Below are 25,760 nucleotides of genomic sequence, written 5' to 3' on the forward strand. Positions count from 1 at the left end.
AACCTGCAGCTGGACAGTAGCTGAAGGATAAATGATAAATGAGCCCTTACTATTGCGAGCTGAAAAATTTTGAGGTAAAATATTTTCTTTTTTTGCTTAGAGATGTTCAGGAGATATTTTCTTGTCTTCTTTTAACAGTTCTACAGAATCACTTTCAAGTGGTTTAGCATATAAGTATTGTCCCTTTAATACTGCCAGAGCACTGCAGTAGTGAACCATGGGTCACAATTCCTCATGCTTCATCATTGCAAAATTACAAATTGTTCAGCTACAGAAGAGATTTATTCCACCCTACATCAAATAGGCAGCAACGGAAATGACCCACGCATGAAGGAAGCATTATATGTAGGAGTGGGAGGCATTGCAAATACTTCTGTGCCTTCTACCTACTCCAAGTAGGCATAAAGGATTTTACCATCACACTGAAAGCCTGAGAGAGAAAAACCCCATTAAAACAGAGTGCATAATTAAAAACTTAGACAATCCTATGCTAAGGAAATTGGGAGAACTGAAATGACCATTAGCATGACTTGCTATAAATACATGCTTACACAGCAGGAGAAGTAGGTGGGATTTTAGACTTCAGATAGGAATAATTCTGTTATGTATTAAAGGGATATATATTCAACCGCTGCTTAGAATGTTGATATTCACTATAAGCATTGTGCCTTCTATGTATATGTTGTGGCTGTTGCAGCTTACATTATTAACCAGTCTAGATCTTAACTTCGGGAAGCCTGGACTGGCTAATACTGATAACAGGAACAGTGCAGACACAAGAGGCAGAAAAAAACAAACATATTCTAAACAAGCTAAATGGCACTATCTGTAATGTCAATATTATTAGGATTAAAATTTAGAGAATAATACACGCACAGAACTGAGCAGCCAACCAGAAAAAATTGATTAGGATTTGTACAACATCTAAAGCAGAAAAAAAACTAATTAAAGCATATAAAGAGAAACATACTTTAATGTACTCGCCCCAGTGCTGTAGCAGGATGGCTTGACCCCCTTTCACTCGGCTGAAGAGCTGGTACATTAGCGTCAGTTCTGATATTCTATTTTCATCCAGCAAATTCTTCAGACCTGCACAAACAAAACAACAAAACATAACTAAAAAATAAACGAACAACAACATTTATGCTTACCCGATACCTTTCTTTCTTTCTTGGCAGTAAAGATCCACAAAAACATTCATAACCTATGGGAAATACTTCAACTAGTCACCAGGCGGCAAAGACACTCCAAACAGATCATTAAAATATCCCTTCCACTTCCCATATCTTCTCAGTAGATTAAGCCAAAGATAAGGAAAAGTAGAGATAAAAAGGGGTATAGAGGTGCCAAGACTGCAACCACTACACAAAAATAGGGAGGGTTATTCTGCCAAGAAGGAAATTAATTTATCAGGTAAGCATAAGTTTTAATTTTCCTTCTAATGGCATTGAGGGTCCACAAAAACCTCAAATCATAAGCAGAAGAATCAAACCGAAACAGCTGCCTGAAGAACTTTTCTATCAAAGACTGCTTCAGAAGAAGCAAATACATCAAAATGATAAAATTTAGTAAATGTATGCAAAGAAGACCAAGTTGCTGCTTTGCAAATCTGATCAACCGAAGCTTCATTCTTAAAAGCCCAAGAAGTGGCGACTGATCTAGTAGAATTAGCTGTAATGTCCCGCCTCTACATAGCCTTGTGAATCAAAAGCTTTAACCAGGATGCCAGAGAAATGGCAGAGACTTTCTGACCTTTCCTAGAACTAGAGAAGACAACAAATAGAGTAGAAGTCTTCCGGAAATCTTTAGTAGCTTCAACATAATATTTCAAAGCTCTTACACCATCCAAAGAATGTAGAGATCTTTCAAGAGTATTCTTGGAATTAGGACACAAGGAAGGAACAACAATTTCCTTACTAATGTTGTTAGAATTCACAACCTTAGGAAGAAATTTAAACCAAGTCTGCAAAACAGCCTTATCCTGATAGACAATCAGAAAAGAAGACTCACAAGAGAGAGCAGACAATTCAGAAACTCTTCTAGCTGAAGAGATAGCAAAAAGGAACAACACTTTCCAAGAAAGTAGTTTAATATTCAAAGAATGCTTAGGCTCAAAAGGAGGAATCTGCAAAGCATTCAAAACCAAATTAAGACTCCAAGGAGGAGAGATTGATTTAATAACAGGCTTGATATGAACTAAAGCCTGAACAAAAAAAGTGAATATCAGCAAGATTGCTCGGTTTTATTTCACAGAAAAATTGCTAGAGATTTGTCCCTTCAAAGTACTTGCAGACAAATCTTTATCCAAACCATCCTGAAGAAACTGTAAAATTCTAAGAATTCTAAAAGAATGCCAAGAGAATTTATGAGAAAAACATAATGAAATATAGGTTTTCCAAACCCGATAAATCTTTCTTGAAACAGACTTACGAGCCTGTAGCATAGTATTAATCACTGAGTCAGAGAAACCTTAAGCACTAAAGCGTTCAATTTCCATACCTTCAAATTTAGCGATTTGAGATCCTGATGGAAAAAAACAGCCCTTGAGACAAAAGGTCTGGCCTTAAAGGATTCCAAAAATTTATTTTTTTGTCTACACCGTGACCACAAATTTAAATTACCAAACATGCATTCATTATAAATTACGTACTTTTATATTCCAACAATGTTTCTCTGCCATGTAAAATTATTCTTTTATTTTCTCAGATGACGTTGTTCAAGACAACGCTCTAAAATGGGCCGTGCACTGTCTAAATCCATTTCCAATCCGATCTCGATGTTTTGCATATAATTGACTATTTCGTCACCATGCGAATGCGTAATGCAATCTATAGATTTGCGCATGCGCATATCCCCTCTGTGTTACCACAATTACAGCCGGTCTGCTGGTGAGTGACGTTGATTATGACGATTAAGCATATCGCGCGTGCGCATAGCGGCTATACTCTGCCATTTTGATAACCTGGGTTATCGGTCAGGGTTGGAGGATTGAGATGTATAACCAGCAGTGGGTTTGGAAATAGTTTGATTTTCGGAATGGGATTTCACATAAATGGTACTTCTTTGAAACTACGTAAACTAAGTAAATTACAAAAGTAAATGATAATATATTAATATTGCGATTGCAGGAACAATTTTTTGGGGGTTTAGAGTCCCTTTAAAGGAAGTGACCAAGGTTGGCAACTGGCCATCCGGACAAGATCCGCATACCAAAACCTGTGAGGCCATGCTGGTGCTATCAGAAACACATGCAATTGTTCCAATATGATCTTGGAGAATCCCCTTTGGAATGAGAACTAGAGGCGGAAAAATGTAAGCAGGTTGGTAAAACCAAGGAACTGCTAACGCATCCACCATCTCCGCCTGAGGATCCCTGGACCTGGCTTCTTGTTTAGATGGAAAGCCATCAGATCTATTTCAGGAAGACCCCACATCTGTACAATCTGACAAAATACATCTGGATGGAGAGACCACTCCCCTGGATGTAAAGATTGACGACTGAGATAATCCGCTTCCCAATTGTCTACACCTGGAATATGTATCGCAGAAATTAGACAGGAGTTGGATTCCGCCCAAGAAAGTATCTGAGATACTTCTTTTATCGCTAAAGGACTGAGTCCCCCCTTGATGATTGACATATGCCACAGTTGTGCTATTGTCTGTCTGAAAACAAATTAATAATTTTCTCTTTAATAATGGCCAAGCCTAAAGAGCCCTGAAAATAGCACGGAGTTCTTAAAAATTGATTGGTAACCTCGCCTCTTGAGGATTCCAAACTCCTTGTGCTGTCAGAGACCTCCAGACAGCTCCCCAACCTGTGAGACTTGCATCTGTTGAAATCATAGTTCAGGCAGGACGAACAAGAGAGGCCCCTTGAATAATCCGATGATGGACTAACCACCAGGACAGAGAGAGTTGAATGTTGGGATTTAAGAATATCAACTGTGATATCCGAGAATAATCCCTGCACCACTGATTCAGCATGCAAAGCTGCAGAGGTCTCATATGAAAACGAGCAAAGGGGATCGCGTCCGATGCTGCAGTCATGAGACCTAAAACTTCCATGCACATAGCCACTGAAGGGAATGATCGAGACTGAAGGTTTCAACAGGCATAAACCAATTTTATTTTTCTCTTGTCTGTTAAAGACAAAATCATGCACACTGAATCTATCTGGAAACATAAAAAGGTGACCCTTGTCTGAGGAATCAAGGAACTCTTGGTAAATTGATCCTCCAACCATGTCTTCGAAGAAACAACACAAGTTGATTCGTGTGAGATTCTGCAAAATGAAAAGGATTGAGCCAGTACCAAGCTATCGTCCAAATAAGGAAACACCGCAATACCCTGCTCTCTGATTACAGATAGAAGGGCACGAGAACCTTTGAAAAGATTATTGGAGCTGTTGCTAGGCCAAATGGAAGAGCAACATATTGGTAATGCTTGTCTAGGAAAGAGAATCTCAGAAACCGATAGTGGTCTGGATGAATCGAAATAGAAATATGAAGATAGGCATCCTGTCAGTCTATTGAGGACATGTAATGACCTTGCTGAACAAAAGGCAGAATAGTCCTTATAGTCACTATCTTGAAAGTTGGGACTCTTACAAAATGATTTAAAAACTTCAGATCCAGAACTGGTCTGAAAAAATTTTCCTTCTTTGGGACAATGAATAGATTTAAATAAAAACCCAGACCCTGTTTCAGAATTGGAACTGGTACAATCACTCCTGAAAGCTCTAGATTTGAAACACTTCAGAAAAGCCTGAGTTTTCACAGGATTTTTTGGAACGTGAGAGAAAAAAAAAATCTCACAGGAGGTCTTATTCTAAAACCTATTCGATTCACCTGCAAGACAATATTCTAAATCCAATGATTCTGAATGGAACCTGCCCAAAAGTCTTAAAATAATTTCAATCTGCCCCCCACCAGTAAAACTTGATCGAGGGCCACACCTTCATGCAGTCTTGGCGGCTGGCTTTGGTTTCTTTTGAAGCTTGGGATTTATTCCAACTCAAGGAAGGCTTCCAATTGGAGCCAGAGTCCTTAGGGGAAGGAGTGGTTTTCTATTCTGTCGAAAGGAACGAAACCGATTAGAAGCTCTAGATTTGCCTTTAGACTATGAGGCCAATTTAACAAATGTCTTGCGGACCTGATCCGACAGTGCGGAAACCTTCTCTGCATTCAAAAGCTTATCATGACAACTGTTGCATACTACATCTGGAGATAAAATCTCCACTAGCTTACAACAGATACATTTAGCTTTGGTAAAACTGTGTTCAGGCAGCATGGTTCCTACAGCAGCTTCTGAGACAGGATCAGATTGAGACATCTTGTAAAATGTAAAAAAAGAAAAATAACATTAAAGGGACACTGAACCCAAATTTTTTATTTTGTGATTCAGATAGAGCACGCAATTTTAAGCAACTTTCTAAGTTACTCCTATTATCAATTTTCTTTGTTCTCTTGCTATCTTTATTTGAAAAAGAAGGCATCTAAGCTTTTTTTTCCGTTCAGGACTCTGGACAGCACTTTTTTATTAGTGAATGAATTTATCCACCAATCAGCAAGAACAACCCAGGTTGTTCACCAAAAATGGGCCGGCATATAAACTTACATTCTTGCTTTTCAAATAAAGATAGCAAGAGAATGAAGAAAATTTGATAAAAGGAGTAAATTAGAAAGTTGCTTAAAATGTCATGCTCTATCTGAATCACAAAAGAAAACATTTGGGTTCAGTGTCCCTTTAAACAGAAATATCTTATTTCCACATATAGCAGTTTCAGGAACGGGAAAAAAAATGCAAGTGCTAAATTTGGCAAAAAAAGCAAATAGCATAGCCCTCTGAGAATAAAGAAGGCAATAAGCATATAGGAAGTGAGGTAAAATAAAACTAAATTTTTTTGGTGCCAACTATGACGCACAACGCAAAAGTTAGTTGAGAAATTTTTTGGTGCCAACAAACATCCGGAAATGACGCAACTCGCGTCATAACACAATTTCACACCAAACAACCACGCAGGAAATCACTAACTTGCGTCATGACCGACGCACATTCGCGCCCAAAAAAAATTCTTGCGCCAAGAATGACGCAATAAATACCAGCATTTTGCCCCCTCACAAGCCTAATTTGCCCGCAAGTTTTTCAAGCAAAAACAAGTCAAATTTTAAAAAAAAGACTATACCCCAGGTAAGACAAACTTCCTGAACATGATTCCCATAATGAAACTGCTGGACTGCAAAAGGGAAATGCACATAGACCTGACTCATGGCAAATATAAGTAAAATACATATATTTAAAACTTTACATTAATACATAAAGCGCCAAACCATAGCCGAGAGTGTCTTAAAATAATGATACATACTTATCGAAAGACACCCATCCACATATAGCAGATAGCCAAACCAGTACTGAAAGCTATCAGCAGAGGTAATGGTATATAAGTGTGGTATACCTTTAACTCTAACCCCTCCTATTTGGTCTCCACCCTATTTAAGGACTACCTGTAACACTCATTTACTGCCTGATTATTGAAGTCATACCTACTCTGTTGTAGCATTCCTTATTTCAGGTCTCCTATTGCTTGTATCCTGTGCAAAGTAATTTACTATATTTACTTTTGCTTCATCTTGAATCTCTTATGATCTTATCGCTACTTTGTCATTACCGAGTCTGGATCATTCAACGGCCGGATCTACTTTTTTACCGCTACCCGGAAGTAAGCCGCATTCACACACGCTGCCTGTCCCAGACACGGATCTTCCAATGCGGTAACAGAATAACCACGGTCCTCAAGGTGGTAACGTACACGAACAAAGCTAAAGCCTTTAAACTTCATACCTGCTTGTTTTTTGTCACCATACTGAATTATTGTGCAAATCCTATTACCAGCAACATCCAATATAAACAAACATTGTGTGTCTGTGGAATGTCTGAACTTGTAAATATTTTAGGCTGTGTGTGATTGCGTGAAGTAAAAAGGATCAATTTGTTTCTACCATTTCTGATTCTGAGCGTGTCAGTATTTCTTTTTCATCTGTGGCCTCCGTTTACATATATATATATATCTAACATAAGATATGTATTATATTAATAAATCCTTATGTTTATGAACACCTAAGTCAGTAGTTAATATATAAATTCATCATATATTAAATGTCTCATATTGTTTAATCAGGCTACATAGAAGTTGTTTTCTGATTACTACAAAAAAGAGCAACAAGCTCTAATTTTAGGGCTAACCTTTATAACAAATGTGCAAATGCTTGTTTACTGAAATACAAAGCTCAGAATACCACAATAAGAGTATATCGTCGATCTGAAAAGGGAGGTAGGAGATTAATCCCTATGACCGATAACAGAGAACCCTTGAAAAGATTTCCTGCGAGGAAAACCATAAAATCAAACAGGCGATACTCTCTTCACATCTCTCTGACAAACACTGTACTCTCAGAGGAACTGGGCTTCAGAATGCTTAGAAGCGCTTATCACAAAAGAAATCATAAAAATCAAGCACAAACTTACTTCACCACCTCCATAGGAGACAAAGTTTGTAAAACTGTATTATGGGTTTGGTGAGGGGTGTATTTATAGGTATTTTGAGGTTTGGGAAACTTTGCCCCTCCAGGTAGGAATGTATATCCCATACGTCATGAAAGAAATTGATACGTTATTCGACGGCAAAAATAATAGCAGAAGATAAGTAACCTACTGTATTATTAATTTCTATATCAGAAATAAGTGTGCTTAAGATCCTGAAATGGTAATAAAACACCATAAATCAGGATCTACAGTAGTGTAAAAAAAAAAAAAAAAAAAAGTGTGATTAAGCAGCTGTAATGCTTATAAAAGCCACCACATGTATTTATTTACTACAGCCGCAATGAAAGAGTTTAAGCATTTATAATGCTAAGATATCTCCATAATTATTTAAAACATTAGTTAAGAGGGTTATTAAGCCTCTTATGCTAATGATCACATATATATATATATATATATATATATATATATATATATATATATATATATATATATATATATATATATATACACACACACATACATACACACACATACACATATACATATATACACATATACATACACATATACACACTGTATATATCAATATCAATCACACACACACCCAACAGAAAAAAAAAATGATTAAAGGGATAGTAAACCCCCAAATTTTCTTTTATGATTCAGATAGAACATACAAATTTAAACAACTTTCCAATTTAATTCTATTATCAAATTGTCTTCATTCTCTTGTTATCCATTGCTGAAGGGACAGCATTGCACTACTGACAGGAAGCTAAAAATATCTATTTAGCCAATCACAGGAGACAAATGTGTGCAGGCACCAATTAGCAGCAGCTCTCGCTAGTGTATGATATGTGTGTATTCATTTTTTAACAAGGGATACTAAAAGAACAAAGCACATTTGAAAATAGAAGTGAATTTAAAAAATCTCTTTCTTAAAATGACATGCTCTATGTGAATCATGCAAGTTTAATTTTGACTTTCCTATCTCTTTAAAGTGCCAGTATACTATAAAATAGTTTTCGCTTAAAGGGACAGTCTACACCAGAATTTTTATTGTTTTAAAAGATAGATAATCCCTTTATTACCCATTTCCCTGTTTTGCATAAGTAACACAGTTATAATAATATACTTTTAACCTCTGTGATTATCTTGTATCTAAGCTTCTGCAAACTGCCCCTTTTTCAGTTCTTTTGACAGACTTGCAGTCTAGCCAATCAGTGCCTGCTCCCAGATAACACTGTGCTCATGCACGACGTGAAGTTATCTATATGAAATACGTGAACTAACACCATCTAGTGGTGAAAAACTGTTAAAATGCAATCTGAAAGAGGTGGGCTTCAAGGTCTAAGAAATTAGCATATGAACCTCCTAGGTTAAGCTTTCAACTAAGAATACCAAGAGAACAAAGCAAAATTGGTGATAAAAGTAAATTGGAAAATTGTTTAAAATTACATGCTCTATCTGAATCATGAAAGTTTATTTTGGCCTAGACTGTCCCTTTAATGTGTTTCCAATTGCAGAGTATAAAATGTATGAGATTTGCTTTTTAAGGCTTATTTGTGTATATGAATTAACTGATTTTGTGTTTTGAAGCCATAACCTAATAAAATGGGTTGAGCTTGTAGGTATAATCAGATCTCATTATTTTATCACATTGTCTACACATACCTGCTTCTTTATCTTATATCTGTCCATAAACCAATCACTAACACTTGGAGAGAATAATGGAAAATTAACATTAACATTAACATATACATACATATATATATATATATATATATATATATATATATATATATATATATATATATATATATATATATATATATATATATAAACAAGGACAAAAAACAAAGGAGGATCCAGCACACACAAAGAAAAGTTCATCAAACTTTGTTTGTATGGGGTGCTCGCACGTCAGAGGCTCCTGCACACCTCTCATACACAAAGAAATCCAAAGAGGAGACGTCAGCACCACCAATTCATCATGGTATCAGCTTTATTTACAGTAAAATGAAGACAAAGCAGCAGCAACGTTTCGAGTCCATCTGACTCTTAATCATGCTATAGACAACTACCATTGAACCCCTTATATAACACCTGTGCTAATTAATTAATTAACCTGTTCATTAGATGACATCATACATAATTTCTCATGTTTCTCTATCGCCACCTACTGGCTGTATATAATTATTACTCATTTTAAAATAATTTTTTTCCTATGTATATACTAGTGTTCTTTTTCAGACAAATTGTAAACTCTGGCTCCGTTTCATCGACGATGTGTTTGGCGTATGGAGGGGCCAATTAAGTACACTACAAACATTTGTGGATGAATTAAACAAGAGCACCAAGTCTAAAATCTACACTAAATTTTTCTCAAAATCATGTAAGTTATTTAGATACAGTAGTATATAAGAAAGATGGTGCCCTGACTACTAATAATAAGCCCACTGACCGTAATACCCTCTTACATTTTGATAGTTATCACCCCGAACGAGTTTTTAGGTCTATACCTAGAAGCCAATTTGTCAGAACAGTGAGGAATGTAAAGGATAAAAAACTGCAGGCAGTAAGATTGGAACAAATGGCTAAGAAATTTGAGAAAAGAGGTTATCCTAACCCATTAATATCAAATTGCAAACAAGATGTGCTTACTGAAATAAACGACCATGGTTCACGAAAAAAAGATAATAAAAAAGAAGGGAATCAGATTGTGTTCACAACGGAATATAGCATGTATAGTGAAAAAAATCTCTAAAATTATTAAAAAAACATTGGTATTTATTAAATAAATACAATCCTAGTATTAGGGAATTTCAAGATCCCCGTTTACATGCCTATAAGAGGGTAAAAAATATAAGAGATATATTGGTTAAGGCCGATATGGGCACTCAAAAGGAAGAGAAAGTCAATTATCTAACTAGTTCCAACAAAGGATCATATCCCTGCCTTCATTGTGCACAGTGCAACTCTATGATCAAGGGCAAACATGTAGCACAAATTAATGATAGAAAAAAACGATATATAAATGGTCTGTACACATGTGATACAGAATATGTAGTGTACGTACTAAAATACCCATGTGGGCGGGGCTATGTTGGTGAAACAATTAATCGCATTAAATATAGAATTAGTGCCCACAAATCATCTATTAGATGTAAGGACAAATCCCTCCCAGTATCGGCCCATTTCATTGAGGCAGGTCATTCAGTGAGCCAACTTAGGTTTCAAGTAATTGATCACATCCCAAAACTGAGAAGGGGTGGTGATAGGGAATTGTTACTAAAGAGGAGAGAAGTTTGGTGGATAAAAAAAATTAAATACCCTCCCCCCAGTAGGATTAAATAGGGATTATGACCTACATTTGTTTTTATAAGTATTTTTTAGATATTTTGAATATGCATTTATAGTTTTTTTTAAAGATTTTGTATTTTATGGAGTTTTGATATTGTGTACATAATACAAACTACCATTTCAGTAATACCCTAAAAAAATGTCACATCAAAAAGGGAAAAGGAAAAAAGTTCATTTAAAATGAGTAATAATTATATACAGCCAGTAGGTGGCGAGAGAGAAAATGAGAAATATGTATGATGTCATCTAATGAACAGGTTAATTAATTAAATGCTACACAGGTGTTATATAAGGGTGTTATATAAGGGGTTCAATGGTAGTTGTCTATAGCATGATTAAGAGTCAGTCTTCATGTTACTGTAAATAAAGCTGATACCTTGATGAATTGGTGGTGCTGACGTCTCCTCTTTGGATAGAGATAGATATATATATATATATATATATATATATACACATATACATACATACATACATACACAACACACAGAGAAAACCCAGCACTCACTTACAAGCTCTCAGCTAAAATTTAAAAGCAAAAATGGAAAGGTTAGTCACCGCATCTGGCCAAATGGGACAAGCTCAGGTACCACGTCAAGGTCCTTTCCAATACCTGAGACCCTAAAACAGCCACACAATGCAAGCTTTCAAATCCAAACAAACTGAAAACAAGGGAAGGGTGCACAGGAATATGTAACCACCCTCTGCCTCATAGTTAAAATTAAATAGGGTTTAAGAGGGCCCGGCTGCTATTGCTGTATATTAGGTTAATTGCACAAACCGGGTTGAATGGTGTTGCCGCTATACACAACCTATCCCATAAAGGACCAATCTTAACCTGAGGTTCCTACTCAAAATGTAACCAAGGATAGACTAACAATAACCCCTTTATCTGAAAGGATAGAACCAGCCTACAGATACCAGCTGAGACTAAAGGCAGCATTTTAACCCCATTGTCTATGAGGGAATAAGCAGTATGCCATCCTAGACTGTGAATAATAATAAAAAAAAGTGATATTAACCCCCTTGCCTGTGAGGTTATAATTAGCATGCAGTCGCTAGACTGAAATAGAAGCTGTATATGAACCCCCTTTTCTGAGAGGTTATAGGCAGCATGCAGTCACTGGACTGAAATAGAAGCTGTATATGAACCCCTTTACCTGAGAGGTTATAGACAGCATGCAGTCGCTAGACTGAAATAGAAGCTGTATATGAACCCCTTTACCTGAGAGGTTATAGACAGCATGCAGTCACTGGACTGAAAAAGAAGCTGTATATGAACCCCTTTACCTGAGAGGTTAAAGGAAGCATGCAGTCGATGGACTGAAATAGAAGCTGTATATGAGCCCCTTTACCTGAGAGGTTATAGGTAGCATGCAGTCGCTAGACTGAAATAGAAGCTGTATATGAACCTCTTTACCTGAGAGGTTAAAGGAAGCATGCAGTCGCTACACTGAAATAGAAGCTGTATATGAACCCCTTTACCTGAGAGGTTATAGACAGCATGCAATCGCTAGACTGAAAAAGAAGCTGTATATGAACCCCTTTACCTGAGAGGTTAAAGGAAGCATGCAGTCGATGGACTGAAATAGAAGCTGTATATGAGCCCCTTTACCTGAGAGGTTATAGGTAGCATGCAGTCGCTAGACTGAAATAGAAGCTGTATATGAACCTCTTTACCTGAGAGGTTAAAGGAAGCATGCAGTCGCTACACTGAAATAGAAGCTGTATATGAACCCCCTTGCCTGAGAGGTTATAGGCAGCATGCAGTCACTGGACTGAAATAGAAGCTGTATATGAACCCCTTTACCCAAGAGGTTATAGGAAGCATGCAGTCGCCGGACTGAAATAGAAGCTGTATATGAACCCCTTTACCTGTGAGGGTACAGGCAGCATGCAGTCGCTAGACTGAAATAGAAGCTGTATATGAACCTCTTTACCTGAGAGGGTATAGGCAGTATGCAGTCGCTGGACTGAAATAGAAGCTGTATATGAACCCCTTTACCTGTGAGGGTATAGGCAGCATCCAGTCGCTGGACTGAAATAGAAGCTGTATATGAACCCCTTTACCTGTGAGGTTATAGGCAGCATGCAGTCGCTGGACTGAAATAGAAGCTGTATATGAACCCCTTTACCTGAGAGGTTATAGGCAGCATGCAGTCGTCGGACTGAAATAGAAGCTGTATATGAACCCCTTTACCTGAGAGGGTATAGGCAGCATGCAGTCACTGGACTGAAATAGAAGCTGTATATGAACCCCTTTACCTGTGAGGTTATAGGCAGCATGCAGCCGCTGGACTGAGGAAAAAACAAAAAACTGTACATTCACCCCCTTGCCTGAAACAGTATAAACAGTATGCGGTCCCAAAGCTGAGAATAAGGGCTGTATGATTAACCCCTTTGGCTGTGAGTTTATAACTCGTCTGCAGTCCGAATAGTTGCTGTCCCAGTCTTAGTAGGCAACAAGCCATAATGAAGACATAGAAATCAGGACTTACCACCTGGAGGAGTCTCTTCAACTAGTCTGGGATTCATCTGCTGTTTTGACAATCTCGCAGCAGATCCAGGTCTGACAGTAGAATCTTCCTCCTGACAGGGACCTGTGACACAGGGAAAAATCAGTGTAACTTACGCACGGCTAGATTTAGAGTTTGGCGTTAGCCGTCAAAACCAGCGTTAGAGGCTCCTAACGCTGGTTTTGGGCTACCGCTGGTATTTAGAGTTAGTCAGGAAAGGGTCTAACGCTCACTTTCCAGCCGCGACTTATCCATACCGCAGATCCCCCTACGCCATTTGCGTATCCTATCTTTTCAATGGGCTCTTTCTAACGCTGGTATTTAGAGTCTTGGCTGAAGTGAGCGTTAGAAATCTACCGACAAAACTCAAGCCGCAGAAAAAAGTCAGGAGTTAAGAGCTTTCTGGGCTAACGCCGGTTCATAAAGCTCTTAACTACTGTGCTCTAAAGTACACTAACACCCATAAACTACCTATGCACCCCTAAACCGAGGCCCCCCCACATCACCGCCACTCTATTAAAATTTTTTAACCCCTAATCTGCCGACCGCACACCGCCGCCACCTACGTTATCCCTATGTACCCCTAATCTGCTGCCCCTAACACCGCCGACCCCTATATTATATTTATTAACCCCTAATCTGCCGCCCCCAACGTCGCCTCCACCTACCTACAATTATTAACCCCTAATCTGCCGACCGGACCTCACCGCTACTATAATAAAGTTATTAACCCCTAATCCGCCTCACTCCCGCCTCAATAACCCTATAATAAATAGTATTAACCCCTAATCTGCCCTCCCTAACATCGCCGACACCTAACTTCAAGTATTAACCCCTAATATGCCGACCGGACCTCGCGGCTACTATAATAAATTTATTAACCCCTAAAGCTAAGTCTAACCTTAACACTAACACCCCCCTAAGTTAAATATAATTTAAATCTAACGAAATAAATTAACTCTTATTAAATAAATTATTCCTATTTAAAACTAAATACTTACCTGTAAAATAAACCCTAAGATAGCTACAATGTAATTAATAATTACATTGTAGCTATTTTAGGATTTATATTTATTTTACAGGTAACTTTGTATTTATTTTAGCTAGTTAGAATAGTTATTAAATAGTTATTAACTATTTAATAACTACCTAGCTAAAAGAAATACAAAATTACCTGTAAAATAAATCCTAACCTAAGTTACAATTAAACCTAACACTACACTATCATTAAATTAATAAAATAAATTAACTACAAATAACTACAATTAAATACAATTACATAAACTAACTAAAGTACAAAAAATAAAAAAAATAAGTTACCAACATTTTAAAAATATTACAACAATTTTAAACTAATTACACCTAATCTAAGCCCCCTAATAAAATAACAAAGCCCCCCAAAATAAAAAAATTCCCTACCCTATTCTACATTAAAAAAGTTCAAAGCTCTTTTATCTTACCAGCCCCTAAAAGGGCCTTTTGTGCGGCATGCCCCAAAGAAAACTGCTCTTTTGCCTGTAAAAGAAAAATACAACCCCCCCCAACATTAAAACCCACCACCCACATACCCCTAATCTAACCCAAACCCCCCTTAAAAAAACCTAACACTACCCCCCTGAAGATCATCCTACCTTGAGTCGTCTTCACTCAGCCGAGCCACCGATGGAACCGAAGAGGAGATCCGAAGCGGCAGAAGTGATCCTCCAAGGGGCGCTGAAGAAGTCTTCCATCCGATGAAGTGATCCTCCAGGCGGCGCTGAAGAAGTCTTCCATCCGGGCGATGTCATCTTCCAAGCGGGGTCTTCAATCTTCTTCTTCAGGATCCATCTTCATTCCGCCGACGCGGAACATCCTTCTTCCCCGACGGACTACCGACGAATGAAGGCTCCTTTAAGGGACGTCATCCAAGATGGCGTCCCTCGAATTCCGATTGGCTGATAGGATTCTATCAGCCAATCGGAATTAAGGTAGGAAAAATCTGATTGGCTGATGTAATCAGCCAATCAGATTCAAGTTCAAAACGATTGGCTGATCCAATCAGATTGAGCTTGCATTCTATTGGCTGATCGGAAAAGCCAATAGAATGCGAGCTCAATCTGATTGGATCAGCCAATCGTTTTGAACTTGAATCTGATTGGCTGATTACATCAGCCAATCAGATTTTTCCTACCTTAATTCCGATTGGCTGATAGAATCCTTTCAGCCAATCGGAATTCGAGGGACGCCATCTTGGATGACGTCCCTTAAAGGAGCCTTCATTCGTCGGTAGTCCGTCGGGGAAGAAGGATGTTCCGCGTCGGCGGAATGAAGATGGATCCTGAAGAAGAAGATTGAAGACCCCGCTTGGAAGATGACATCGCCCGGATGGAAGACTTCTTCAGCGCCGCCTGGAGGATCACTTCAACTGATGGAAGACTTCTTCAGCGTCCCTTGGAGGATCACTTCTGCCGCTCCGAATCTCCTCTTCGGTTCCATCGTTGGCTCGGCTGAGTGAAGACGACTCAAGGTAGGATGATCTTCAGGGGGGTAGTGTTAGGTTTTTTTAAGGGGGTTTGGGTTAGATTAGGGGTATGTGGGTGGTGGGTTTTAATGTTGGGGGGGGGTTGTATTTTTCTTTTACAGGCAAAAGAGCAGTTTTCTTTGGGGCATGCCCCACAAAAGGCCCTTTTAAGGGCTGGTAAGGTAAGCTTTGAACTTTTTTAATTTAGAATAGGGTAGGGAATTTTTTTATTTTGGGGGGCTTTGTTATTTTATTAGGGGGCTTAGATTAGGTGTAATTAGCTTAAAATTGTTGTAATATTTTTAAAATGTTTGTAAATTATTTTTTTTATTTTTTGTAACTTAGATTTTTTTTATTTTTTGTACTTTAGTTAGTTTATGTAATTGTATTTAATTGTAGTTATTTGTAGTTCATTTATTTTATTAATTTAATTATAGTGTAGTGTTAGGTTTAATTGTAACTTAGGTTAGGATTTATTTTACAGGTAATTTTGTATTTCTTTTAGCTAGGTAGTTATTAAATAATTAATAACTATTTAATAACTATTCTAACTAGCTAAAATAAATACAAAGTTACCTGTAAAATAAATATAAATCCTAAAATAGCTACAATGTAATTATTAATTACATTGTAGCTATCTTAGGGTTTATTTTACAGGTAAGTATTTAGTTTTAAATAGGAATAATTTATTTAAGTATAGTGTAGTGTTAGGTGTAATTGTAACAGGTTAGTTTTTATTTTACAGGTAATTTTCTCTTTATTTTAACTAGGTAGGTATTAAATAGTTAATAACTATTTAATAGCTATTGTACCTAGTTAAAATAAATTGAAAGTTGCCTGTAAAATAAAAATAAATCCTAAGATAGCTACAATATAATTATTATTTATATTGTAGCTATATTAGGGTTTATTTTACAGGTAAGTATTTAGCTTTAAATAGGAATAATTTATTTAATAAGAGTTAATTTATTTCGTTAGATTTAAATTATATTTAACTTAGGGGGGTGTTAGTGTTAAGGTTAGACTTAGCTTTAGGGGTTAATAAATTTATTATAGTAGCAGCGAGGTCCGGTCGGCATATTAGGGGTTAATACTTGAAGTTAGGTGTCGGCGATGTTAGGGAGGGCAGATTAGGGGTTAATACTATTTATTATAGGGTTATTGAGGCGAGAGTGAGGCAGATTAGGGGTTAATAACTTTATTATAGTAGCGGTGAGGTCTGGTCGGCAGATTACGGGTTAATAATTGTAGGTAGATGGAGGCGACGTTGGGGGCGGCAGATTAGGGGTTAATAAATATAATATAGGGGTCGGCGGTGTTGGGGGCAGCAGATTAGGGGTTCATAGGGATAACGTAGGTTGCGGCGGTGTACGGAGCGGCAGATTAGGGGTTAAAAAAAATATGCAGGGGTCAGCGATAGCGGGGGCAGCAGATTAGGGGTTAATAAGTGTAAGGTTAGGGGTGTTTAGACTCGGGGTACATGTTAGGGTGTTAGGTGCACACTTAGGAAGTGTTTCCCCATAGGAAACAATGGGGCTGCGTTAGGAGCTGAACGCTGCTTTTTTGCAGGTGTTAGGTTTTTTTTCTGCTCAAACTGCCCCATTGTTTTCTAAGGGGAATCGTGCACGAGCACGTTTTTGAAGCTGGCCGCGTCCGTAAGCACCGCTGGTATTGAGAGTTGCAGTGGCGGTAAATATGCTCTACGCTCCCTTTTTGGAGCCTAATGCAGCCCTTCTGTGAACTCTAAATACCAGCGGTATTTAAAAGGTGCGGGGGAAAAAAAGCCAGCGTTAGCTACGCGGGTCGTTACCGACAAAACTCTAAATCTAGCCGGCAGTTTGCCTAAAAAGGGAGGATAGCATAAGTATACTGGAAGGAGGCATGGGAACTTCCCTGCAACATCCAGAAGCTAAAATTTACCATACTCTACTAAGAGAATTAAATGGCTACTAACAACTCCCCTGTCCTCTCTTGCAGGAAATAATCCATTGAGAACCATAAATTGAGAATATTTAACAGAACACCTCTCTCTGCCAACCTCCATGAAACAAGGCAAAGAACTACTGAGAGGGTAGGGGAAGTGGGGGGGACTATTTAAACGGTCTGTTTAGGGTGTCTTTGCCCCCTCCTGGTGGCTAGGTGAAGTATTTCCCATAGGTTATTAATGTTTTCTTGGACCCTCACTTCTATTAGAAGGAAAAATAAAAACAAAAACATAACTTCCAGAAATGCACGTGTTAAGTAAGTCATGTGACTATTTGGTTAGTTAAAGGCTGTCAGAAACACAATATGCACATTAAAAAGGCAGTATGTAGAAAATGGACAGAAACACAATATGCACATTAAAAAGGCCGTATGTAGAAAATGGTCAGAAACACAATATGCACATTAAAAAGGCAATATGTAGAAAATGGACAGAAACACAATATGCACATTAAAAAGGCAATATGTAGAAAATGGACAGAAACACAATATGCACATTAAAAAGGCAATATGTAGAAAATGGACAGAAACACAATATGCACATTAAAAAGGCAATATGTAGAAAATGGTCAGAAACACAATATGCACATTAAAAAGGCAGTATGTAGAAAATGGACAGAAACACAATATGCATATTAAAAAAGCAGTAAGTAGAAAATGGACAGAAACACAATATGCACATTAAAAAAGCAGTAAGTAGAAAATGGACATAAACACAATATGCACATTAAAAAGGCAGTACAGTATGTAGAAAATGGATGACAGTCAATATCAAGATTTACCTTTTTGCAAGATAGCAGTTAAATGTTCTCCCAGTAACTGCTTCTCCACACAAGCAATCAGCGGTTTACTGTGCAACAGAATAAATCATACAGTGATCTATTACAGAAAAACCTGCTCCAACAAATGAACTATGGTAATTTACTTGTGCTGAGAGTTGAAGCATTGTATATGAATCTGTGACATACCATAAAACAGTCGTAAACTGACATATATACCTATTGCAAAGCAACAGAGGTGATCATTGGATGCCTACAATATTAAGCCTAAAGTAACATTCATTCTGAGGATACAACATCCCTCAGAGTTTATAAAAAGAGTTAAATTAAATATAGCAAGTTCCAATAAGTAAAAAATATTTAAACATTTTAATCATAATATAAAGAAACTTAATTTTTCACAACATTTTATGGGACATTCAAGTCAAAATTAAACTTTTATGATTCAGATAGAACACACAATTTTAAACAACTTTCCAATTCACTTATATTATCTAAATGTGAACTGTCTTTTAATATTTACACTTTGAGGCACCAGCTCCTACTGGACATATGTAAGATTCACATAATATACGCGTATGCATTATGTTATTGGCCAGAAAAAAAAAATCTACTACTCATTTAAAATTCAAAGTAAGTACTTTTGCATTGTATATTTATTATGCATTTATTGATTGTGCTACTCTACTGTGTTTAGTGGTCCTTTAAAAGAAAGTCTACTCCAGAATTATTATGGATTAAAAAGATAATCCCTTTATTACGTATTCCCTATTCTGTGATTACCTTGTATCTAAGCCTCTACAAACTCCTCCCTTATTTCAGTTCTTTTGACAGACTTATGAATACTGACTCATAAATAACTCCATGGGAGTGAGCACAATGCTGATGTTATCTATATGGCACACATGAACTAGCACTGTTTACCTGTGAGAGACTGTCAAAATGCACTGAGATAAGAGGTGGCCGTTAAGGGCTTAGAAATTAGCATATGAGCGTACCTAGGTTTAACTTTAAACAAAGAACACCAAGAGAACCAAGCAAATTTGATGATAAAAGTAAACTGGAAAGTTGTTTAAAATTCCATGACCTATCTGAAGCATGAAAGTTTAATTTTGACGAGACTGTCCCTTTAATATTATAATCATATATTTGTATAGCATTACAAAAATCCATAGTGTTGAACAGCGGCATTTTAAACTGTGATGCAAATCTATTTCAGCAGATGAATTAGGCTCATGGTTTTATTTCTCTAATTTATAATATAAAAACAAAATATATACTTATAAATCTATTTCTTCATGTTCAAAATGATACCATGTGTCTTCACAGGTGGGTATACAGTGTAATAATGCTCACTGAAAATGTTAAATTTGAATATATAGAGACCTTTAGTGTTTAATGAGACAGTATGCCTGCACAAGGGGACAAAGAAAGACTTTTGTCTAAATACTGTAACTACAGAATCCAGATAAATGACCTACAAAAGATGATAATGACTTCCAGGAGAACCCTTATATTTTGGGCAGCCTCGAGAGAACAGCATCAAAATGAAAATGATAATAGACTTGTGTCACAGCAGGGAATACAAAACCTTTAGATACAAAGTGTTCATACAAACAGCGTATAAAAACAATGTAATAATTACATTTTAAGACTGGAAATCCTCCTTACAAACCTGCTCAATTTTTTTTTTAATCCGAACTAGATGAAAAACAGCCCTGCAACCTTCAGGAAATAAAAAGGTCTAAAAGCAACTATTATTATTATTATCAGTTATTTGTAGAGCGCTAACATCCTAGTTCCAAAAAGACAAAAAAAAAAAAACTAAGCAAATAACCCAAAGGTATTGGAGAACCTAAGCATTTTGCATATATATCTTGGTGCAGTATATTATGGCAGCTTAAATGAACAAACACTTGTATACAGATGGGCACTCACTTGGTACAACCTCAATCAGTATGAGGTAAGATACTGGCATGGAGGCTCTGTATAGCCTGAGGTGGAATCCAGAGTTGTTTCCCTCTGTCCAGCGTTGCAGTCTGCTTCCCCTTTAAGACAGGTGATTACTCTCTCCTTCTGTTCAAAGGACCTGTCCGTGTCTCCTGTATCCCCTTCTGTGAGATGACAGTATGTGCAGGGGTTTGGGAGAGGGGGCGCTAACTAGCTGAGCAAACCAAATGGGTATTGAAAAGTTTTGCTTTATTACTTAAAACAGCATGTATCACACAAAAAACCCACTGTTAATCACACAGTTAAACACTTAAAAACTGGTATTAACATTCCCAGTATAACATAAAATATATAATACAACTTCAATATCGCTACTACAATGTGCACTAAGCTGTATGGCTTGTTCGCAGAAGCTTAACCGCAAACAGCTTGTTGCTTATTGTGCCACACTGTCAGAGTGTAGTAGTGTCGGGGGCGGAGCCTGATGCGTTTCGCGACGCTATTGGTCGCTTCTTCATAAATGCTGATACTTGTTAAAAATTATATTATTAAAAACTGATAATTCATAAGTATCAGCTTTTATGAAGAAGCGACCAATAGCGTCGTGAAACGCGTCAGGCTCCGCCCACCTGACACTACTACACTAGTGTGGCACTGTGGTTAAGCTTCTGCGAACAAGCCATACAGCTTAGTGCACATTGTAGTAGCGATATTGAAGTTGTATTATATATTTTATGTTATACAGGGAATGTTAATACCAGTTTTTAAGTGTTTAACTGTGTGATTAACAGTGGGTTTTTTGTGTGATACACGCTGTTTTAAGTAATAAAGCAAAACTTTTCAATACCCATTTGGTTTGCTCAGCTAGTTAGCGCCCCCTCTCCCAAACCCCTGCACATACTGTCATCTCACAGAAGGGGATACAGGAGACACGGACAGGTCATTTGAACAGAAGGAGAGAGTAATCACCTGTCTTAAAGGGGAAGCAGACTTCAACGCTGGACAGAGGGAAACAACTCTGGATTCCAACTCAGGCTATACAGAGCCTCCACGCCAGTATCTTACCTCATACTGATTGAGGTTGTACCAAGTGAGTGCCCATCTGTATATAAGTGTTTGTTCATTTAAGCTGCCATAATATACTGCACCAAGATCTGGTCTTTCTGTGCGCCTCTCCCTCCTTCTACCTAATTCAGATTTCACTGAGACCTCCCTGGGGACACTCGGCTACTTTTCTTGGGAGAAAGGCTGCAAGAGAACTTGATTTAACCCTCATCTATACAAAGATTGACTATTTTGTGGTGTATTCAACTGCATTATAATAGAGAGGAGGACAGTGTAAACCTGTCTTATTTACAAGTCTGAAAATTTGGACATTATACTTTTGATCTTTAGTCTGTTAAGAGTATACAAGTAGTAATGTTAACTAGGTTACACTGAAACCAATGTGTGGTATCTGTTACCCAATCTGTGAGCGCCTATATTGTTTGTGTAAAATATATATATATATATATATATATATATATATATATATATATATATATATATATATATATATATATATATATATATATATATATATATATATATATATACATACACACACACACAAAAACCATTAGCTATAGACAAGCACAGCACTCCCAATAATTCAAGCAGCAGCATAAATTCCAAAATCATCAAGGCACTCTCCGGTTTTGATCAACATCAATAACTTTAATGTGTGTGTGTATATATATATATATATATATATATATATATATATATATATATATATATATATATATATATATATATATATATATATATATATATATATACACACACACATTATATATATATATATATATATACACACACACACACACACATTATATATATATATATATATATATATATATATACACACACACACACACATTATATATATATATATATATATATATATATATATATATATATACACATAAACATATATATTAGGGCTGGGCGATATGGGCAAAAAAAAACGTGATTTTTTAAAATAAAATAAAAAAAACACGGATTGCGATTTAATCGCGATTTTCTTATAAATATCTAACCCTAGAAAGTTTTGGAAACTCATAAATAACTTACAAAATCCACCAATCCACTCCCAACCCTCCATTGTCAATGTGGATAACCAAAAACTGCAACTCCACTTAGAAGTAGCAAATTCCTTTAACAATTATTTTGTCGGATGCTCCACCACCCTGATTGACAAACTAATAAATGGCACGCATCCTGAAGCTACAAATGTGGATCAAGCCCCACTAAAACAGCAAAGACCCAATATAGAGAAGTTCAATTTTAGACCTGTACCCATCAATGTCGTTAAGAAACACCTTAATAATCTAAAAATGAAAAACCAGTCTGGACCTGATCAAATCCAAGCATTGATGTTGAAGCTCAGTGCGCCGGCAATTGCTAAGCCTGTCACAACCCTAATTAACGAATCCTTGGTGTCTGGATACATACCTAAACGCTGTAAAACTGCAAGAGTAGTGCCTATTCATAAAAGTGGGGAGTTAACCTTGGTTTCTAACTATCGCCCAATATCATTGCTCCCAGTATTGTCAAAAATCTTAGAAAAATGCGTCCATACACTATTATGCGAATATTACCAACTTTCTAAATATCTGACCCCTGATCAATTAGGTGTTCGACCGAATCACTCCACTACAACTGCCCTCCTAAAATTATTTTCCTTGATTTTGCTAAGGCTTTTGACACAGTGGACCACGACATACTACTGCTCAAACTAAAAAAACATAATTTATGTAAGAACTTACCTAATAAATTCATTTCTTTCATATTAGCAAGAGTCCATGAGCTAGTGACGTATGGGATATACATTCCTACCAGGAGGGGCAAAGTTTCCCAAACCTTAAAATGCCTATAAATACACCCCTCACCACACCCACAATTCAGTTTAACGAATAGCCAAGAAGTGGGGTGATAAGAAAAAAGTGCGAAAGCATATAAAATAAGGAATTGGAATAATTGTGCTTTATACAAAAAAATCATAACCACCACAAAAAAGGGCGGGCCTCATGGACTCTTGCTAATATGAAAGAAATGAATTTATCAGGTAAGTTCTTACATAAATTATGTTTTCTTTCATGTAATTAGCAAGAGTCCATGAGCTAGTGACGTATGGGATAATGACTACCCAAGATGTGGATCTTTCCACACAAGAGTCACTAGAGAGGGAGGGATAAAATAAAGACAGCCAATTCCTGCTGAAAATAATCCACACCCAAAATAAAGTTTAATGAAAAACATAAGCAGAAGATTCAAACTGAAACCGCTGCCTGAAGTACTTTTCTACCAAAAACTACTTCAGAAGGAGAAAATACAACAAAATGGTAGAATTTGGTAAAAGTATGCAAAGAGGACCAAGTTGCCGCTTTGCAAATCTGAGCAACCGAAGCTTCATTCCTAAACGCCCAGGAAGTAGAAACTGACCTAGTAGAATGAGCTGTAATCCTATGAGGCGGAGTCTTACCCGACTCAACATAGGCAAGATGAATTAAAGATTTCAACCAAGATGCAAAAGAAATGGCAGAAGTTTTCTGGCTTTTCGAAAACCGGAAAAGATAACAAATAAACTAGAAGTCTTTCGGAAAGACTTAGTAGCTTCAACATAATATTTCAAAGCTCTAATAACATCCAAAGAATGCAACGATTTCTCCTTAGAATTCTTAGGATTAGGACATAATGAAGGAACCACAATGTCTCTACTAATGTTGTTGGAATTCACAACTTAGGTAAAAATTCAAAAGAAGTTCGCAACACCGCCTTATCCTGATGAAAAATCAGAAAAGGAGACTCACAAGAAAGAGCAGATAATTCAGAAACTCTTCTGGCAGAAGAGATGGCCAAAAGGAACAAAACTTTCCAAGAAAGTAATTTAATATCCAATGAATGCATAGGTTCAAATGGAGGAGCTTGAAGAGCCCCCAGAACCAAATTCAAACTCCAAGGAGGAGAAATTGACTTAATGACAGGCTTTATACGAACCTAAGCTTGTACAAAACAATGAATATCAGGAAGAATAGCAATCTTTCTGTGAAAAAGAACAGAAAGAGCAAAGATTTGACCTTTCAAGGAACTTGCGGACAAACCCTTATCTAAACCATCCTGAAGAAACTGTAATATTCTCGGTATTCTAAAAGAATGCCAAGAAAAATGATGAGAAAGACACCAAGAAATATAAGTCTTCCAGACTCTATAATATATCTCTCTGGATACAGATTTACGAGCCTGTAACATAGTATTAATCACAGAGTCAGAGAAACCTCTTTGACCAAGAATCAAGCGTTCAATCTCCATACCTTTAAATTTAAGGATTTCAGATCCTGATGGAAAAAAGGACCTTGAGACAAAAGGTCTGGTCTTAACGGAAGAGACCACGGTTGGCCATCTGGACAAGATCCGCATACCAAAACCTGTGAGGCCATGCCGGAGCTACCAGCAGAACAAACGAGCATTCCTTCAGAATCTTGGAGATTACTCTTGGAAGAAGAACTAGAGGCGGAAAGATATAGGCAGGATGATACTACCAAGGAAGTGATAATGCATCCACTGCCTCCGCCTGAGGATCCCGGGATCTGGACAGATACCTGGGAAGTTTCTTGTTTAGATGAGAAGCCATCAGATCTATTTCTGGAAGTTCCCACATTTGAACAATCTGAAGAAATACCTCTGGGTGAAGAGACCATTCGCCCGGATGCAACGTTTGGCGACTGAGATAATCCGCTTTCCAATTGTCCATACCTGGGATATGAACCGCAGAGATTAGACAGGAGCTGGATTCCGCCCAAACCAAAATTCGAGATACTTCTTTCATAGCCAGAGGACTGTGAGTCCCTCCTTGATGATTGATGTATGCCACAGTTGCGACATTGTCTATCTGAAAACAAATGAACAACTCTCTCTTCAGAAGAGGCCAAGACTGAAGAGCTCTGAAAATTGCACGGAGTTCCAAAATATTGATCGGAAATCTCACCTCCTGAGATTCCCAAACCCCTTGTGCCGTCAGATACCCCCACACAGCTCCCCAACCTGTAAGACTTGCATCTGTTGAGATTATAGTCCAGGTCGGAAGAA

At 37.2% G+C, this 25,760-nt stretch overlaps 1 protein-coding gene across 1 annotated transcript in view; it reads right to left on the bottom strand.

The window, feature by feature from the left end:
* The window catches only part of CUL4A (cullin 4A), a 433,228-nt gene that overhangs the window by 308,792 nt on the left and 98,676 nt on the right, over window positions 1–25,760 (bottom strand). Inside the window, 2 exon segments of the mRNA XM_053707765.1 lie at window positions 971–1,089; window positions 18,684–18,751. Coding sequence (XP_053563740.1) covers window positions 971–1,089; window positions 18,684–18,751 — 187 coding nt within the window.

This window comes from Bombina bombina, chromosome 3 (assembly GCF_027579735.1).
Source record: "Bombina bombina isolate aBomBom1 chromosome 3, aBomBom1.pri, whole genome shotgun sequence".
NCBI lineage: Eukaryota > Metazoa > Chordata > Amphibia > Anura > Bombinatoridae > Bombina > Bombina bombina.